This window comes from Suncus etruscus, chromosome 9 (assembly GCF_024139225.1).
Source record: "Suncus etruscus isolate mSunEtr1 chromosome 9, mSunEtr1.pri.cur, whole genome shotgun sequence".
In the NCBI taxonomy this organism is placed as follows: domain Eukaryota; kingdom Metazoa; phylum Chordata; class Mammalia; order Eulipotyphla; family Soricidae; genus Suncus; species Suncus etruscus.
In genome coordinates this window covers 18,316,987-18,335,967 of record NC_064856.1, presented here as the reverse complement: position 1 = coordinate 18,335,967, position 18,981 = coordinate 18,316,987, and the positions used below count along the sequence as shown (strand labels likewise).

At 44.9% G+C, this 18,981-nt stretch overlaps 1 protein-coding gene across 1 annotated transcript in view; it reads right to left on the bottom strand.

Annotated features, from left to right (window-relative positions):
• PIGU (phosphatidylinositol glycan anchor biosynthesis class U) overlaps positions 1 to 18,981 on the bottom strand; it is a 107,561-nt gene that overhangs the window by 25,615 nt on the left and 62,965 nt on the right. The window contains exons 8-9 of the mRNA XM_049779273.1: positions 4,370 to 4,524; positions 1,662 to 1,805 (exon numbers count right to left, since the gene is read on the bottom strand). Coding sequence (XP_049635230.1) covers positions 1,662 to 1,805; positions 4,370 to 4,524 — 299 coding nt within the window. The remainder of the gene's footprint in view (positions 1 to 1,661; positions 1,806 to 4,369; positions 4,525 to 18,981) is intronic.

Sequence of the window (18,981 nt, the reverse complement as noted above, 5' to 3'; positions counted from 1 at the left end):
CTTTACCTCCATGCTATCTCTCCGGCCCGGAATTGCACATTTCTACTGTGGTTTGTTGTCCTATAGTTACTAATGGCACTGTCAGGACCTCACAGGACAGGTGAGGTGAGGTGAGGGTATCAAACACTCAACTTCATACCAGCACAGTAGGCATCCTACTGCTGAACCATGTTCCCAGCTCAAAGGATGGTTTTCTGTCAGCTGCCAGCCAAGGATAATATTGGGAGTGGGTGGGTGGAGGTGTGTTATATCTCTGCGTGCTTGTGCAATGGCAAATGACAGGAAGTGAGGGCAGAGAACTGAAGCTCTTAAAAATCTACCTCAGACTTTTCCAGCTTCTTTAGACTAGCCAGGCATGTATACCAGCATTCACAAATACTCCCCTGGAGCCAGGATAACAGGACCTTTTCCAGAAGGTACTGTACACGATCTCTCTCAGAAGTCTGGCTGGATGCAGAGAATTGAGCAGAGATTCGAGCAGAGATTCTGGAACCAGACAAGCCAGGCCTCATTGCCAGCATCACTGTTCACTGACTGATGCTGGAGAAATGGTTCCATTCTCTGAGCATCAATGTCCTCAACTATACAATGGGAGTGGTGACTGTGAATGGACACCTACCAGAGGTGCTTGATGAGGTATGATTACATTTCAGCAAGCCAAGAAAAGTGCCTGCTGGGGCTGGAGGGTGGTGCAAGTGGTAGGACATTTGCCTTGCCCGTGCTAACCTAGGATGGACTGTGGTTCGATCCCCTGGCATCCCATATGGTCCCACAAGCCAGGAGCAATTTCTGAGCACATAGCCAGGAGTAACCCCTGAGCGCCGCTGGGTGTGGCCCCAAAAACAAAAACAAAAACAAAAAAAAGGAAGAAGAAGAAGAGGAAAAGTGCTTCGGGGAGCCGGAGAGATAGCATGGAGGTAAGGCGTTTGCCTTTCATGCAGAAGGACGGCAATTCGAATCCCAGCATCCCATATGGTTCCCTAAGCCTGCCAGGAGCGATTTCTGAGCATAGAGCCAGGAGTGACCCCTGAGCGCTGCCAGGTGTGACCCAAAAAGCAAAAAAAAAAAAAAAACTTTATATATTAATGGTGCTCAGGAGTCATTCCTGGCGCTCTGCACTCAGAAATTGCCCCTGGCAGAATTGAATCAGGTCCCTCCCAAGTCAACTACATGCAAGGCAAATGACCTACCCCCCCCCACTGTGCTATCTCTCCAGCCCCACAAGTGGCTTTCGGAACCAGCAGAGAGGAATCCATGGACACATCACTTGAGGCAAGCTAACCAGATTGTGTGGAACTACGGGTAGCCCATACAGCTACATCCCGAGTGCCCTTAATGATCTGCCCCTGGGCTGCTAGCAGAGCCATCCAAGGAGGCACATTCTTCCTAAAGACACATCTACACTCCAAGAAAACTCATCTAAGAGTGAGTGGGAGCAATAGGTGAGCTTATATATCCCAAAGTGAGATGGGGAGGCATCAGGACTCTAAAACACTGTCTGCATGGCTGTGTGACTACTGAAGGATTGGCCCATCCATAAAGCGATGCAAGGCAGGGCTTTCTGGGCCAAGGCAGGGGCCTCATGTGAAGGGCACTTATCAGGCTATGGGGCAGGGTTCCCAAATGACTCTGGAGAAGCAGCAGCAGGTCCAGTAACTTACTTTAGTTTGATGGCTAAGGGGATGGTGTAGAAGAAGATGTTGATCTGAAAGACGCATACAAAGAAGAGGCTGAAGTGTTCAAACATCTCTGCAAAGAAGTACCAGAAAAGACCAATATTTGGAGTGAGATCTGGAACAGAAAGTCTAGAATAAAGAAAACAAAGGCAGAGAGAGACAAGAGTGGTGTTAGATAAGGTGCACTTTGACGTAGCTTTCTCCTAAGACAAGCTCATAGTGGGAGTGCCAAGAAGTGTTCTGTCGGGCCCGGAGAGATAGCACAGCGGTGTTTGCCTTGCAAGCAGCCGATCCAGGACCAAAGGTGGTTGGTTCGAATCCCGGTGTCCCATATGGTCCCCCCCGTGCTTGCCAGGAGCTATTTCTGAGCAGACAGCCAGGAGTAACCCCTGAGCACCGCCGGGTGTGGCCCAAAAAACAAAAAAAAAAGAAAGGTTCTGTCTCTTCTCTGGAAGGGAGTCATGCTAGAAACAAAAGACTAGTTCCTTGGGAGCTAGAGTACAGTGAGTAGGGCTCTTGTCTTGACAGAAGTTCACCTGGGTTAGATCCCCAGTATCCCACATGGTACACCTGAGTACCAGGAGTAATTCCTGACTTTAGAGCCAGAAGTTACCCTTGAGCATTGCCAGAGGTGACCCCCAAACAGAAATAAACCAAAAAAGACCAATTCCTCTCCAACTGACCAAGACATGCATGTTTAAAATAAAAAAATACTTAGAGGTGCCGGGGCGGTAGAGCAAGTAGTAAGACCTTGCCCACGCTAGCCTAGGACAGACCATGGTTTGAACCCCCTGGCATCCCATATGGTCCCCCATGCCAGGAGCGATTTCTGAGCGCATAGCCACGAGTAACCCCTGAGCGTCACCGGGTGTGGCCATCCCCACTCCCCCCAAAAAGAAACTTAGAACCATAACCAAAGACTGAGTTTTATTTTTATTTTTATTTTTTTTGTTTTTTTTGGGCCACACCCGGTGACGCTCAGGGGTTACTCCTGGCTATGGAGTTTTATTATTTTATTATTAATATTGGTTTGGGGCCATGTGGGACTGTGCTCAGGACTTACTCCTAGCTCTGTGCCCAGGGATAATTCCTGGAGGGCTTAGGGGATCATGTAGGGTGCCAGGGATCAAATCTGGATTGGATGTATGCAAGGTAACTGCCTTGTCCACTGTACTCTCTCTGGCCCACAAAGAGTTTTAAATAAACACATTAGGATCAGATATAAATCATACTTTAATAGTACAATGGATAGGGTGTTGTCTTGGATATGGTCAACCCAGGTTCATCACCAGCAACACAGTGATACCTGACCTTGTCCTGAGACCTGCCAAAAGTGATCTCTGTGCACAGAGCCAGGTGTAAGTCCTATGCATCACCATGTGTGGCCCCTAAACCCAAAATGAAATAAATCTGAAAATAAGGAATATCTGTTCTTGTCATTCCAAAGATTTGCCTAGAGATGTTCAAAGACAAGATATTGGTCCTATTATTAGCTCGCCACATCCCCATGACAAAAAACACACTGACAATGCAGTGAGACACCCCACCCTCCCAGAGGTTGAGGGAACTGCAGGTAGGTTCTAGGACACATCTGAGACCAGCTGTGCCCTCGATGGTGAACCTATGGCATGCATGCCAGCTGTGGCACGAGAAGGCCTTGTAGCTGGCACGCGGGAAGGCCCACAATTAAGATATGCGGCACGAGGCAGGAGGTGAGTGTGCTTGTGTCTGCTTTGCAGCTCACCTGGCAAGAGGGCCGGAGTGGCCATTGGGAGGACTGGGCATTTTGTGGCAGTTTGGCCACTCGGGCTCAAAAAGGTTAGCCATCACTGATCTGTGCTCAACCTTTTGGCAACTGTTCATGCAATGGACCTCAGGTGTCAGGTAGCTAAAACTACTGATCTAGCCCAGAATTTCTAAAACCTTTTCCACTTAGAACCCTTTTGCTTGGTAACTTGTGGAGGAAGGGGGGCACAACAAGCAATGCTCAGGAGTTACTTCTGGCTCTGCATTCAGAAATTATTCTTGGCAGCGCTCAGGGGACCATAACTTGGGTCAGTCTCATACAAGGCAAGTGCCCTTGTGATCCCAAGTACTATCTCTCAAGCCCCAGCCTGTTGTTGTTTTTGTTTGTTTGTTTTGGTTTATACCCGGCATTGCTCAGGGGTTAAACCTGGCTCTGGACTCAGGGATTGACCCTGGCAGGCTTGGAGGACCATATGGGATGCCAGGATTCGAACTGAATACTGAGTTCGGCTGAGTGCAAGGCAAACGCGCTACCGATGAGCTATCTCTCTGGCTCAAGACCCAGTCTGTATTTGTCTGGAAACAAAATATTTTTACCACCCTAGATTCAGTTATATGGCCCCTAGTTTAAGAAGTGGTCTTGGCACAGTGGTTCTGAGAGAAGATTGCTCCCTGGAAATACCTAAACAGACTTAAAATTCCTGCAATCTGGGGCATACCCTCTGAGATGATTCTGCTGGCAAGACAAGGTTGAGGCCGTCTGCATGTTATTAGGAATATTAGAAAGATGTCCGGAACTGAAAAAGCTCTCCTAGTGAGCCAGAGATGACAGGTTTGAAAACCTCTGGTTGAGGTGCTCCTGATGCTCCCTCTCCCTCGAGTTCTAGCTGGACCCATAAAAATCAAATTAGCTTCTGGAGTTTCCTGTGGAGGTACCAGTTACTTACATGAAGCCATACACAGCAGGGATGAAATCCCAGGAGCTGAGAAGGAAGAAGGAGAGGCAAATAATGACCACTAGACTTCCCATGTACATCATAGCGTACTCCCAAGAGAAGATCCAGAAGGCTTTGCTCTTCACTTTTACAGATATGTACTGCCGCTAGGAAAGAAGACAAAAGTGGACACAGATAATGAGGATAGGGAGCAGTCATTGGCTTCAACTTAAGTAGGTCACATTCCAAAGGAAAGCTGTAATCAACAGAAAGGCATACTAACCAAAAGAAAAATAATTGTATCAGACTATTACTATATAAAGTAGGTCTTAATGGGTATGAGAAAAGAGCACAGATAAAAGTATCTGCCTTACATGCAGCAGACCCTGGTTTGAACCCCATCAGGTTCCCTGAGCACCACTGGGAGCGACCTGAACACAAAATCAGGAGTAGTCCCTGAGCATCCTAGGGTGTGGTCCAAACATCCCACTCATCTCCCCCACCAGAGACCTTGATGTTAAAAAGTACTGTATTGGGGGGCCGGGCGGTGGCGCTAAAGGTAAGATGTCTGCCTTGCCTGCGCTAGCCTTGGACGGACCGCGGTTCGATCCCCCGGTGTCCCATATGGTCCCCCAAGCCAGGAGCAACTTGTGAGCACATAGCCAGGAGTAACCCCTGAGCGTTACCGGGTGTGGCCCAAAAACCAAAAAAAAAAAAAAAAAAAAAGTACTGTATTGGGCCGGGCGGTGGTGCTGGAGGTAAGGTGCCTGCCTTGCCTGCGCTAGCCTAGGACGGACCGCGGTTTGATCCCCCGGCGTCCCATATGGTCCCCCAAGAAGCCAGGAGCAACTTCTGAGTGCATAGCCAGGAGTAACCCCTGAATGTCACAGGGTGTGGCCCCCAAAAAAAACCAAAAAAAAAAAAAAGTACTGTATTAACAAAGATGCTCTCTAATAATAAATTATTCTTCAGGGCTGGAAGAGAGTATGAGTAGAGGACATGCCTAGAAAGGAGGTCTTCAGTTGGATTCCTAATACCACATGTTCATCTTCCTGCCAATACTCCCTTTAAAAAGAAAGGCAGAGGGGCTGGAGCCATAGCACAGGGGGTAGGGCATTGGCCTTGCATGAGGCCGACCCAGGTTCAATACCCAGCATTGCATATGGCCTCCTGAACTCCCAGGAGTGATTTCTGAGCAAAGAGCCAGAAAAAGTAAAGAAAAAAGGAGGGCTGGAGAGATAGCACAGCCTTAGAGCATTTGCCTTGTACTCGGCCAATCCAGGAGGGATGGTGGTCCGATTCCTGGCATCCCATATGGGATGATGAGCCTTCCAGGGATGATTTTGAGCGCAGAGCTAGAAGTAACCCCTGAGCGCCACCAGGTGTGACCCCCCAAAAGAAAGAAAAAGAAAAAAGGCAAAAAGAAAAAACAAGTTTGACTCACAAGAAAGATTTAACAGTCCCAAACGTGTATGCACAGTATACATAGTAAATGTACACACAGTCTCAAGACAAAGCTACAAAGCACATTCATCATCGGTATCTACTTATAGATCAGACAAAATCATGACTGAAATGGCAGGAGTATGGCACAGTGAGAGAGTTTGGGGCTCTGGGTGTGATCCCCAGTATTGCAACAAGTAAACAAAGAAAAATCAGTGTGTAGAGCTAAGGATGTAGCTTAGTGGAAGAGTGCATGCCTTGTAAATGTGAGGCTCAGTATTTGGCCACCAACATTGCAAAAAAAAAAAAGGGTGAATAAACAGGAATACAAAAGGGAATATTAACTATGAATGCATCTGGTTAAGGAAACATCAAAAACAGATTCCGTTTTTTTTTGTGTGTGGTTGTTTTGTTTATAGGCCACACCTGACAATGCTCAGGGCTTACTCTTGGCTCTGTGCTCAGGGATCACTCCAGGCGAACTTGGGGACTATAGGGTACCATGGATGAAACCTGAGTCACAAGTGTGGCAAGTGCCCTACCAACTGTACTAAGGCTGCGGCCCCAATTAGTTACATATTGACAGAAATATTTTTGGTAACAATTTTGGAATTACTTTCTATGCATTAAAAAATAAGTGCATGGGGCTGGAGAGATAGCATGGAGGTAAGGCGTTTGCCTTTCATGCAAGAGGTCATCGGTTCGAATCCCAGCGTCCCATATGGTCCCCCGTGCCTGCTAGGAGCAATTTCTGAGCATGGAGCCAGGAGTAACCCCTGAGCACTGCCGGGTGTGACCCAAAAACCACAAAAAAAAAAAAAAAAAAAAATAAGTGCATATACTGCAGAGAATGAAAATTAGGTTTCTGTTAGAAAAAGGAGTTAGAGGGCCAGAGAGATAGCACAGCAGTAAGGCGTTTGCCTCGCACACAGCCAATCCAGGACGAATGGTGGTTCAAATCCCCGCATTCCATATGGTCCCGAGCCTGCCAGGTGCGATTTCTGAGCACAGAACCAGGAGTAACACCTGAGCGCCGATGGGTGTGACCCAAAAACAAACAAACAAACAAACAAACAAACAAAAAAGAAAAGGGGTTAGAAATAAAGAAAAGCTAACTAGAAAAAAATGATAACTGTGAACCCTATGGTGTTGAACTGCGACCAACATATCAGTACAAAAAAGGCAACAATAAAGGGTCTGTGTGCAGCTACATCCATCTGCTTCTGGCCTGTCTCTGTCTGTTAGAAAAATGATTTTTCTTTTGTTTTATTATTTTTGGGGGCCATACCCAGCAATGCTCAGGGGTTACTCCTACCTCTGTACCAGGAATTATCCCTAGTAGTGCTCAGGGGACCATTTGGGGTGCCAGGAAAAAGAACCAAGGTCAGTCACATGCGAAGCACTTTACTCTCTGTACTATCTTTCCAGCCCCTGAAATATACTTCACTGCCTAATCATGCTTCTGAAGCGAATGCCCGATAGAAGAAACCAGGAGTCTGACAAAGTTGACTACTGGGCTGGGAAACAAAGGATAAACTTGGTACAAGTGTACCAGAGAGGAAATGCTCAAAGATACGGCTTGTCAAAAGAACACATGTGTCAAACAGAAGTTTTACATGGTCAAGCTAAAGAATTTTGATGTTTGGTATAAACTAAGAATTTTGTCAAAAGGTGGGGGTGGGGAGGTTGGGGCCACACTTGGTGGCATCTGAGGGCTAACCCAACTGTTTTGCGGATTGTTCTTAGTGATGCTCAGGGGGCCAAATACTGTTGGGGATAAAACCCAGGTATCCTGAGAGCAAAAGGAGTTATCTTGTGTTTTCTTTCTGTTCTTTTCTGTTTTGTTTTCTTTTTTTTTTCTTTTTTTTGGTTTTTGGGCCACACCCTGTGACGCTCAGGGGTTACTCCTGGCTATGTGCTCAGAAGTTGCTCCTGGCTTCTTGGGGGGACCATATGGGATGCCGGGGGATCGAACCGCGGTCCGTCCTAGGCTAGCGCAGGCAAGGCAGGCACCTTACCTCCAGCGCCACTGCCCGGCCCCCTGTTTTGTGTTTTCTTTTATTTATGCTATGTCAAGAATCAAATTCAGGGCCTCATATATACGTACAAGCCAAGTGTTCTACTGCTAAACTACATGTTTAGCCGCTACTTTTTCTTTTGGAGTCCAAGCTTTTCTTTGGTGGGGAGTCTGGGGAGCATCTGGGGGTCATATCTGTCAATGCTCAGTGTTACTCCTGGCTTTGCACTTGGGAATTTCACCAAATGGTGCTCGGGGGATTATGTGGGATGCCAGGGAATAAGTCCAGGTTAGTGGCATGCAAGACTAGTGTCCAGCCCACAGTACTCTCTCTCTATGAGAGAGTACCAAAGCTTAAACTTTTAGTCTGCGAGGCTTTTTATTTTTGCACACCAAGCAGCATCCAAGGGTTACTCCTGGCAGGCTCATGGGACCATATGGGATGCTGAGGATCAAACCTGAGTCAGCTGTGTGCTGTGCTATTACTCTGGCCCAGGTTGTGATCCATTTTTAACTTTGTTTTTTTGGTTTTTGGATCACACCTGGCAGCGCTCAGGGGTTACTCCTGGCTCTAGGTTCAGAAATTGCTCCTGGCAGGCTCAAGGGACCATATAGGACACCAAGATTCGAACCACTATCCTTCTGCATGCAAGGCAAATGCCCTACACCTCCATGCTATCTCTCTGGCACCATTTTGAACTTTTCTATTTAAAGTGAGTTAAGTGGGCTGAAAAGATAGTACAGGTAGAGTATTTGCCTGTACACATCCAATCTGGGTTCAGTCCCAAGCATCCTATATTGGTTCCCAAACATTGCCAGGTATAATTCCTGAGTGCAGAGCCGGAGTTACCCCTTAGCATCTCACCAGGTGTGGTCCAAAATCAAATGGAAAATGTGAGGTAGGAATCCAACTTTATTCATTTGCTTGTGACTATCCACCTGCATGTATTAGCACCATATATTTGTTTAAAAGATTATTTCTCTATTTAGTGGTCTTAGCATCTTTGTCAAAAAAATCAATTGGGGGTTGAAGAGACAGTACAATAGGTAGGGCGCTTGCCTTACATGTGTTTGACCTTGGTTTGATTCCTAGTATCTCATACCTGAACCTGCTACTCTTAGGCAGAGTCTGGAATAACCTCCAAATGTGGCTCCCAAAACTAAAAAACAACAAACAAGGTCTGGCAAGATAGCATAGCGGGAGAGCATTTGCCTTGCACATAGCCGATTCAGAAAGGACGGTGGTCTGGATCCTGGCATCTTATATGGTCTCCGGTGCCTGCAAGGAGCAATTTCTGAGCGCAGAGCCAGAAGTAACCCCTGAACAACTGCCGGGTGTGACATGCCCCCCCCCCCCAAAAAAAAAAAACCAAACAGAATTTCATATAATGAAGAATTGAGAAGAAACAGTTATCATAGGGTAGCATTTTTTGCAGAAAAAAGTTACTAGTGGATGCTGAAGTTAATGGGTGAAATTTGAGGAAAAGTAAGCCACATCATTTCAAAGTATCTTTTCTAAGATACTAACTACAAAAGAAGCAAACCTCTCTCTTTCCTCTGCTTTTTTCTATTTTGAAGAAGCCAGTTTCTCTCTTGAACACATATTCCTCTCTCTTTCCTTTTGTTTTTCTTTTTTCTTTTTTTTTTGGGTCACACCCGGCAGTGCTTAGGGGTTACTCCTGCTCTATGCTCAGAAATTGCCCCTGGCAGGCACAGAGGACCATATGGGATACTGGGATTCGAACCACCGTCCTTCTGCATGGAAACGCCTTACCTCCATGCTATCTCTCTGGCCCCTCCTTACTTTTTTTTTTTTTGGTTTTTGGGTCACACCCAGCAGCGCTCATGGGTTACTCCTGGCTCTATGCTCAGAAATTGCTCCTAATTTCTGAGCATTGAGCTAGGAGTAACCCCTGAGCACTTCCAGGTGTGACCCAGAAAACAAAAACAAAAAACCAAACCAAACCAAAAAAAAACCAAACAAACAAAAAAAAACCCAGAAATCGCTCCTAGCAGGCTCGGGGGACCATATGGGATGCCAGTATTCGAACCAATGACCTTCTGCATGAAAGGCAAACGCCCTACCTCCATACTATCTCTCCGGCCCCTCCTTACATTTTTCTAAATAATTATCTTTCCATAAAAATTGTTTTACTTCACTGAAAAAATTTGAAGGAAGATAACTAAAGTGGAAACTTGGTGGACACCAACCTAAGTAAGTAATCAAGGAAAATTTTCATCACCAATACTTCCAAATACATCACCAAAATTCCTCAGACTGAGCACTCAGGAATAAACTTTTTTGTTGCCATTTTGGTTTATTAGGCCACACCTAGTGATGCTCAGGGGAGAGTCCTGGCTCTGCACTCAGGATTATTATTATTCAAAGAACCATTTAGGATGTTGGGAATTGAACCTGGTTGAAGCATCAAAGCAAGCACCCTACCCACACTGTACTATTGCTCTGGCCCCAGAAATAAAGAGCTTTTTATTTTGTTTGTTTGTTTAGTTTTTGGGTCACGCCTGGCAGCGTTCAGAGGGTACTCCTGGCTCTATGCTCAGAAATCGCTCCTGGCAGGCTCAGGATGGGATGCCGGGATTCGAACCACCGTCCTTCTGCAAGCAAGGCAAACGCCTTACCTCCATGCTATCTCTCCGGCCCCAGGAATAAACAGTTTTAATGAAAATTCCATCTAGGGGGGCCAGAGAGATAGCACAGCAGTAAGGCGTTTGCCTTGCATGTGGAAGGATGGTGGTTCGAATCCCAGCATCCCATATGGTCCCCCGAGCCTGCCAGGGGCGATTTCTGAGCGTAGAGCCAGAAGTAACCCCTGAGCGGCTGCTGGGTGTGACCCAAAAACCAAAAAAAAAAAAAAAAAAATTCATCTGGGGCCAGAGAGATAACATGGAGGTAAGGCCTTGCATGCACAATGACGGTGGTTCGAATCTCTGCATCCCATATGGTCCTCCGAGCCTGCCAGGAGAGATTTCTGAGCATAAAGCCAGGAGTACCCCCTGAGCGCTGCCGGGTGTGACCCAAAAACCAAAACAAAAACAAAAAAAAAGAAAAAGAAAATTCCATCTGATCATGAAAAATATATGACAAAAGAGAATTGAGAATGAGAAACTGTCTCTAAGGAGACTAAGAAGATATAGCAATTAAATGCCCTGAAGAGAAAATTAAATGAGATCCTGAAAAAATAACTGCAGTTGCAGAAAAATTAGCGAAACTGTAGTCTACTGTTTACTTAATAAATTGTATAAATGTTAATTATTTTGTTCTTGATAATTGTACTAGGGCTACTTAAAGTGCTAACATTTAGGAAAAGGGGACAAGTATATAAGGAAACTCATTGTAAATAACATTTGGCAATTATTTTATAATTCTAAACTTAATTCAAAATGAAAAGATTTGGGACCAGAGAGAAAGCATGGAGGTAAGGTGTTTGCCTTTCATGCAGAAGGATGGTGGTTCGAATCCTGGCATCCCACATGGTCCTCTGTGCCTGCCAGGGGCAATTTCTGAGCATAGAGCCAGGAGTAACCCCTGAGCGCTGTCAGGTGTGACCCCTCAAAAAAAAAAAAAAAAAAAAAAAGGAAAGAAAAGATTTTTCCAAAATGGAGATAAAGCTGTCACAAGTTTGGCTGAAAAAAAAAAAAGAAAAAAAGAAATACAGGCAGGGGCTGGAGAGATAATACAATAGGTAGGGAGCTTGCCTTGTGCTTTGGTCTACCAGGATTCCATTCCTGGCACTGAAGAGTTCCCTGACACTGCAAGGAGTGCTTCCTGAGTGAAAATCAAGGAGTAAGCCTTCAGCATTGCTGGGAGTTGACCCAAAACAAAACAAAACAAAAAATTTAAAAATACACGTAGACTAAAATCAGTGTGGCATCCAATTTTGAGCTAGCTTTTCAATCCTCAATATTAAATATATGGTTAAAGACACCATATTAACCAAATATGTCTGGATTCCCAGAAACAAAATAAAACTAACAAATATAGGTGGAACTTTAAAATGAGACACAAGAAAAGCTAATAGGAAAACAGCTGACAACACTAATCACTAGTAAGATAAACCCCAGCCAGACTCCTAGTACTTAGAGGCTAGAACTATAAAATAAAACAGCACAGATGCTTTGGAAAAATGTCTAGCAGTTTCTAGCAAAACTAAATATACCCATACCCTCTATCCCAATAATTCTAGCCTTAAGTATTTACTCAAGAGAAATGAAAACGTTATGTCCATGAAAAGGCTTGTCCAAGAATGTTCATAGCAACTCTATTCATAACAGACAAAAACTGGAGACAGACCAAGTTTCCATCCATAAGAGAAAGGATATAAACAAAGCATAGTATAGTCACACAAAGAAAAATATCCATATAGCAAAAGGCATTCACCTAACAATCGGAATGAATTTTAAAAATGGGCTGAATATAAAAAGACTTGCACCAAAAGGTTATATTGTTTTATTCCATTTATATGTTCTAGAACAGGCAATCTATGGTTAAGAAAAATATCAGGGGTGGGAGCAGTGGTAGGGTGGTAGGGCATTTGCCTTCCATGCGGCTGACCAAGGACAGACCTCAGTTTGATCCCCTGGCGTCCCATGTGGTCCCCCAAGCCAGGAGCGATTTCTGAACACCGGGTGTGGCCCAAAAACAAAACAAAACAAAACAAAAAAATCAGGAAGGGGAAGAAAGATGAGGACTAGAAGTGACACAGGGGCAGTGGAAGGTGTGGGGCACTTTGGTGGCAGTAACTGCATCTGAGAAGGAAACTGTGGACTGAGTGGGAAGAGTCCTGAGGGTACAGGTTTGGGCTACACAGGGCCAGGCACCTGTCAGGATACTGAGGTTACCTGAGATTTGTGCAAGTCACTGTAGTAAATTAACTTCCTTCTTCCCTTACCTTTCTTTTTTATTTATTTATTTATTTTTCTCTTTTTTTTTTCTATCCCTTACCTTTCTTCCCCTTTCTTTTGTCCCTTCCATTTCCATTCTCTTTCTATGATATTTGGGTCACACTATTGGTGCTTATTCCTTACTCTGTACTCAGGAACCACTAATGGGCAGTGCTGGGAAAATACATAGTGCTGAAGATAGTGCCAGGGATCAGTCGTGTGCAAGGCACATGTCTAAATCCCTGTACTATCTCTCTGGCTCTACTGTAGGCAAATTTTTTTTTTTTTGGTTTTTGGGCCACACCTGGTAACGCTCAGGGGTTACTCCTGGCTATGCGCTCAGAAGTTGCTCCTGGCTTGGGGGACCATATGGGACACCGGGGGATCGAACCGCGGTCCGTCCAAGGCTAGCGCAGGCAAGGCAGGCACCTTACCTTTAGCGCCACCGCCCGGCCCTTTTTTCTGGTTTTTTTTTTTTTTTTTTTTTTTTACTGTAGGCAAATTTTACCTCCAACAAAACAGACTGTAACAATAAATCATCACAGCTAATAATATATATGTTCAGATACTCAAGAGATAGACAAAACTATTTATATAGAAATTAATAAAAATAAAATTAACTCTTATTTTTTTGGACTCTTATTTCTAAGATGTTAGAAGATCAAGTAGAGTTAAATGTTCATAATGGAATATAGATAATAGTTGTATGCATTTCCAAATTTCATCTCTTTGAAATGCTTCAATAAAATGCACTGGCAGGAGCTGGAGTGATAGCACAGTGAAAGTGCTTTTGCTTTGCACACAGCTGACCCAAGTTCGATCTCTGGCATTCCAGATAGTTCCCTGAGTCTGCCAGGAGTAATTTCTGAGCACAAAGCCAGGAGTAACCTGAGTGCCTCTGTATATTGCCCCCAAACCAGAAAAAACTAAAAGCATTGGCAAGAAAATGTGAAGTGAAGAGGGCCCGGAGAGATAGCACAGGGGCGTTTGCCTTGCAAGCAGCCGATCCAGGACCAAAGGTGGTTGGTTCGAATCCCGGTGTCCCATGTGGTCCCCCGTGCCTGCCAAGAGCTATTTCTGAGCAGACAGCCAGGAGTAACCCCTGAGCACCGCCAGGTGTGTGTCCCCCCCCCCAAAAAAAAAAAAAAGAAAATGTGAAGTGTAATTATTATTCTGTAAACATGTCGGAGGGGCAGGGGCAGGTATCTCTGAGAGAGAGAGAGAGAGTGAGAGAGAGAAAGAGAGAGAAAAGAGAGAGAGGGAGAGAGGTGAGAGCAAGAGAGAAAGGAAGAAGAGAGATCATTGGTTCAGTTCTGCCAGACCTAATATTAGGTCTCAAGCTTACTCAAGGTCCAGTAGTTCTAGGTGGCCATATGGTTCAAACTTGAGGCATGGTTCACTAATCTAGTAGTAGTAGTAGTAGTAGTAGTAGTAGTAGTAGTAGTAGTAGTAGTAGTAGTAGTAGTAGTAGTAGTAGTAGAGTGTGTGTCTGTGTGTGTGTGTGTGTGTGTGAAATAGCTTCACAAAGAAGAGGTGCCTATAGATTAATTCAAAGAAGGCATGCAGGCCACTAAGTTCCTAGCCTTTAATTATCTTAATCTTTTCTTGAAAATATTAGCATACAGCAGAGAAGGAAGAGAGGAGTTTTTCCTCTTTCCAGAAAGAAACCACAGTTCAGGGATGGAAAAATACTCATACAGTCTGAAAGTGAAAAATACAACCATGAAAAACTGAACCAGGGGTCGGAGAGATAGCCTGAAGGTAGGGCGTTACATCAAGAAGGTTGGTGTTTTGAATCCGGGCATCCCATATAGTCCCCGGTGCCTGCCAGAGGCAATTTCTGAGCACAGAGCCAAGAGTAACCCCCCCAAAAAAAAACAAAAGAAAAGAAAAACTGAACCAGGCAGATAGCTCAAAATCATTCTTAGGCAAGTTCTAAGCACATAACCAGAAATAAGGTTTTAATGGTCATAAAGGTCATTCTCTGTCCCCATGTATGTTTCCTGTCTTGCTTTCAGTGATTCGTTCTCCTTAAAGTGGTAGGTATAAATGGAAAATGGTATTTTCCTGGCAAATTATAAAATAGGCAATGAGTTTCTTTTATTTATTTATTTTTTTCAGTTTTTGGGTCACACCTAGCTGCACTCAGGGGTTACTCCTGGTTCTAGGCTCAGAAATCGCCCCTGGCTGGCACAGGGGACCATATGAGATGCCTCGATCCAAACCACTGTCCTTCGCGTGAAAGGCAAACGCCTTACCTCCATGCTATCTCTCCGGCCCCAATGAGTTTCTTTTAGGTTTACTTTAGTCTTTAAGACATGGTCTTACACTTCTTTTTGTTTGTTTGTTTCTGGGCCACACCCGGTGATGCTCAACGGTTATTCCTGGCTCTACACTCAGAAATTATTCCTGGCAGGCTCGGAGGACCATATGGGATGTCAGAATTCAAACCACCGTCCTTCTGCATGCAAGGCAAATGCCTTACCTCCATGCTATCTCTGACCTCAAGGAGCAATTTCTGAGCACAGAGCCAGAAGTAACCCCTGAGCGCTACCAGGTGTGACCCAAAAACCAAATAAATAAATAAATAAAAAGAAAAAGAAAGGGGCTGGAGAGATAGCATGGAGGTAGGATGTTTGCCTTGCATGCAGAAGGACGACAGTTCGAAACCCCCGGAATCCCATATGGTCCCCTGAGCCTGCCTGGGAGCAATTTCTGAGCATAGAGCCAGGAGTAGCCCTTGATTGCTGCCGGTGTGATGCCCCTCCCCCCAAAACAAACAAACAAACAAAACCATTAAAAAAGAAAAAAAAAAAGAGGGGCCGGAGAGATAGCATGGAGGTAAGGCGTTTGCCTTTCATGCAGAAGGATGGTGGTTCGAATCCCGGCATCACATATAGTCCCCCGTGCCTGCCAGGGGCGATTTCTGAGCATAGAGCCAGGAGTAACCAGAGGGCAGTCGAGTGTGACCCAAAAACCAACAAAAAAAAGAAAGAAAGTCATGACATTTTCCTATACATGGATAAACATGGAGTCTATTATTCTGAGTGAAATGAGTCAGAGAGCGAGAGATAGACACAGAAAAGTCTCACTCGTCTGTGGGATTTAAGGAAAATAAAAGATAGTATGGTGGGACCGGAGAAAGAACATGGAAGTAAGGCGCTTGCCTTGCATGCAGAAGGATGGTGGTTCGAATCCCGGCATCTTATATGGTTCCCTGAGTCTGCCAGGAGTGATTTCTGAGCGTAGAGACAGGAGTAACCCTGAGCGTTGCCAGGTGGGACTTAAAAAAAAAGAAAAAAAAAAAAAAGATAGTATGGTATGGTAATAATACCCAGAGACAATAGAGACACGGCTGGAAGGACTAACCCATGATCTAAAGCTTACCACAAAGAGTGGTAAGTGCAGTTAGAGAAATAACGGCACTAATAAATACCATAACAATTATAGTGAGAGAGAAATAGAATGCCCGTCCCGAAGACAGGCAGGGAGTGAGGGAGGAGGGAAATGAGGAACAATGGTGGCAGGAAAGGTGTACTGGTTAAGGGCAGTTTACATTCAATGACTGAAACAGAACTACGAACATTTTTGTAACCACATGCTCAAGTAAAGAAATTATTATTATTTTTTTAAAAGGACTGGGTCTTATACTCCAGTTTAGGGTGTGGTTTTGAAATTTTGAGAGATAGCATGGAGGTAAGGCATTTGCCTTTCATGCAGAAGGTCATTGGTTCAAATCCTGGCGTCCCATATGGTCCCCTAAGCCTGCCAGGAGCGATTTCTGAGCATAGAGCCAGGAAAACCTCCTGAGCGCTGCTGGGTGTGACACCCCCCCCCCCCCACAAAAAAACAAAAAACAAAAAACACACCATTATCAATCCCAGTGTCTAAAATAAAATACAATTTAGTGGCTAGTTAGATAGTACAGCAAGTAAGGTGCTTGCCTTGCATAGGGCTGACAGGATTCGATCACCAGCATGTCATAATGATTGGTCCTTTGAGCCCCACCAGGAGTGATCCTTGAGCACAGCCAGGAGTTAGCCCTGCTAGGTATGGCCCCAAAACTAAGAATAAAATAAAATAAAATTTAAAACCATATGGACCATGTGGGATGCCAAGGCCCCAGGTTCAATCCCCGGCACATCCACCAAAAAAAAAAGAAGAAAAAAAAAACACTTAGTCTTGGAGTCAAGGACCCTGAAAAGAACAAGTAATGTTCTCAGTCTAATTATAAAAACTGGACTTAAACTTAAATCTTTCAGGACAACTGTTAGATAGAGTGAGGCGTGGTTGAAATTCTGAAAAAAGAAACTCAAGAAATCCTTTGATAATATGTTATTTATAAACTCTTTTTTACCTTTTTTTTTTTTTTTTTGGTTTTTGGGCCACACCCGTTTGACGCTCAGGGGTTACTCCTGGCTATGTGCTCAGAAATCGCCCCTGGCTTGGGGGGACCATATGGGACGCCGGGGGATCGAACCGCGGTCCGTTCCTTGGCTAGCGCTTGTAAGGCAGACACCTTAGCTCTAGCGCCACCTTCCCGGCCCCTATTTATAAACTCTTGAGCCAACTTAATCTAGAAGTCCACACTGCAAATTTCCCAGGGAACTGATGACTGTTCATTTTAACCACCTCTTTTGCTCAATAGCAAATAATAACAAACATAGAAGTAGCCCATGAGTACTTTGTCCCCACAAAAAATTTTATATACAGAGAGGATAAAAAAAATTATTTACATGATTTTAAAAAAACCTTCTTTGTTATTTAAAAAAAACCCAACACATAAAACAAATAGGCAGATTAGTGAATGATTAGAAAGCAAACATACCCTGTAACCATTGCCCTAGTCAAGATAAAATTTCCAGCCATTCTCCAAGTCTTTTTTTGTGGGGTGGAGGTTTCACACGCTCAGGGGTTACTCCTGGCTCTACACTCAGAAATCGCTCCTGGCAGGTTCGGGGGACCATATGGGATCTGCATGCAAGGCAAAAGCGCTACCTCCATGCTATCTCTCCAGCCCCTCCTCAAGTCTTAAATCTATGCCATGTTCCAACCAAAATCTCTTTAACTCTCATGTAACCATTTTTTTTGTTTTTGTTTTAGTTTTGGTTACTCCTGGCTATGCGCTCAGAAATTGCTTCTGGCTTGGGGAAACCAGATGGGATACATATGGGTTCGACAATCAAAACATTGCCCGAGATAGGTTAGTGCTTGCAAGGCAGAAGCCTTACCTCTAGCACCACTGCTCCAGCCCACCCATGTAACCATTTATTCTGGATCAATTCCTTGCATACCTTTATGATTTTTTTTTTTTTGGTTTTTCGGGCCACACCCATTTGACGCTCAGGGGTTACTCCTGGCTAAGTGCTCAGAAATTGCCCCTGGCTTGGGGGGACCATATGGGACTCCAGGGGATCAAACCGTGGTCCTTTCCTTGGCTAGCGCTTGCAAGGCAAACACCTCACCTCTATTGCCACCTCGCCGGCCCCCCTACCTTTATGATTTTCACCTAAACGTGCTCCCTCTTATATATTACTCGTCCAATAGAAGATTTTTCTTTTTCTTTTGGGTTTTTGGATCACACCTGGCAGTGCTCAGGGGTTGTTACTCCTGGCTCCAGGCTCAGAAATCGCTCCTGGCAGGCTCGGGGGACCATATGGGATGCCGGGATTCGAACCACCGTCCTTCAGCATCTAAGGCAAACGCTCTAGTGCTGCGCTATCTCTCTGGCCCCTAATAGAAGATTTTTCATTCAACTTTAAAACTTTTTCATTTAAAAATTCTTCATCTCAGGGAGCCGGAGTGATAGAACAGTGGTAAGGCATTTGCCTCGCATGCAGCCAACCCAGCATCTCAAGCCTGCCAAGGATCAATTTCTGAGCACAGAGCCAGGAGTAACCCCAGAGCGAAGCTAGTGTGGTCCCAAAACAAATAAACATGTGGGTATCCCCTCTCCCGACTTCTTGTTTATCCTACCTGAATGATCAGAACCACCCACATCTGTAATGGGTGGGTAGAGGAGTCTGCCCCAAGGGAGAGAGGGGATAAGGAGATTTAAGAGAGATTAGGGAGAGGCAGCAAGGAAGCCAGGAGCTGAAAGAGAGCAGAGACAGGAGGGATCATGGAGCAGCAGGAAAGAGGCTGCTTTAGAAGCCATGTGCACTTGGTGGTTAGGGCCTTGTAATAAAGCTGGATTTCTCCTGAAACTTCATCTGACTGAGTTTCTCCGCTGTCAGCCTGCAACTTCAGACCCACCAGGCCA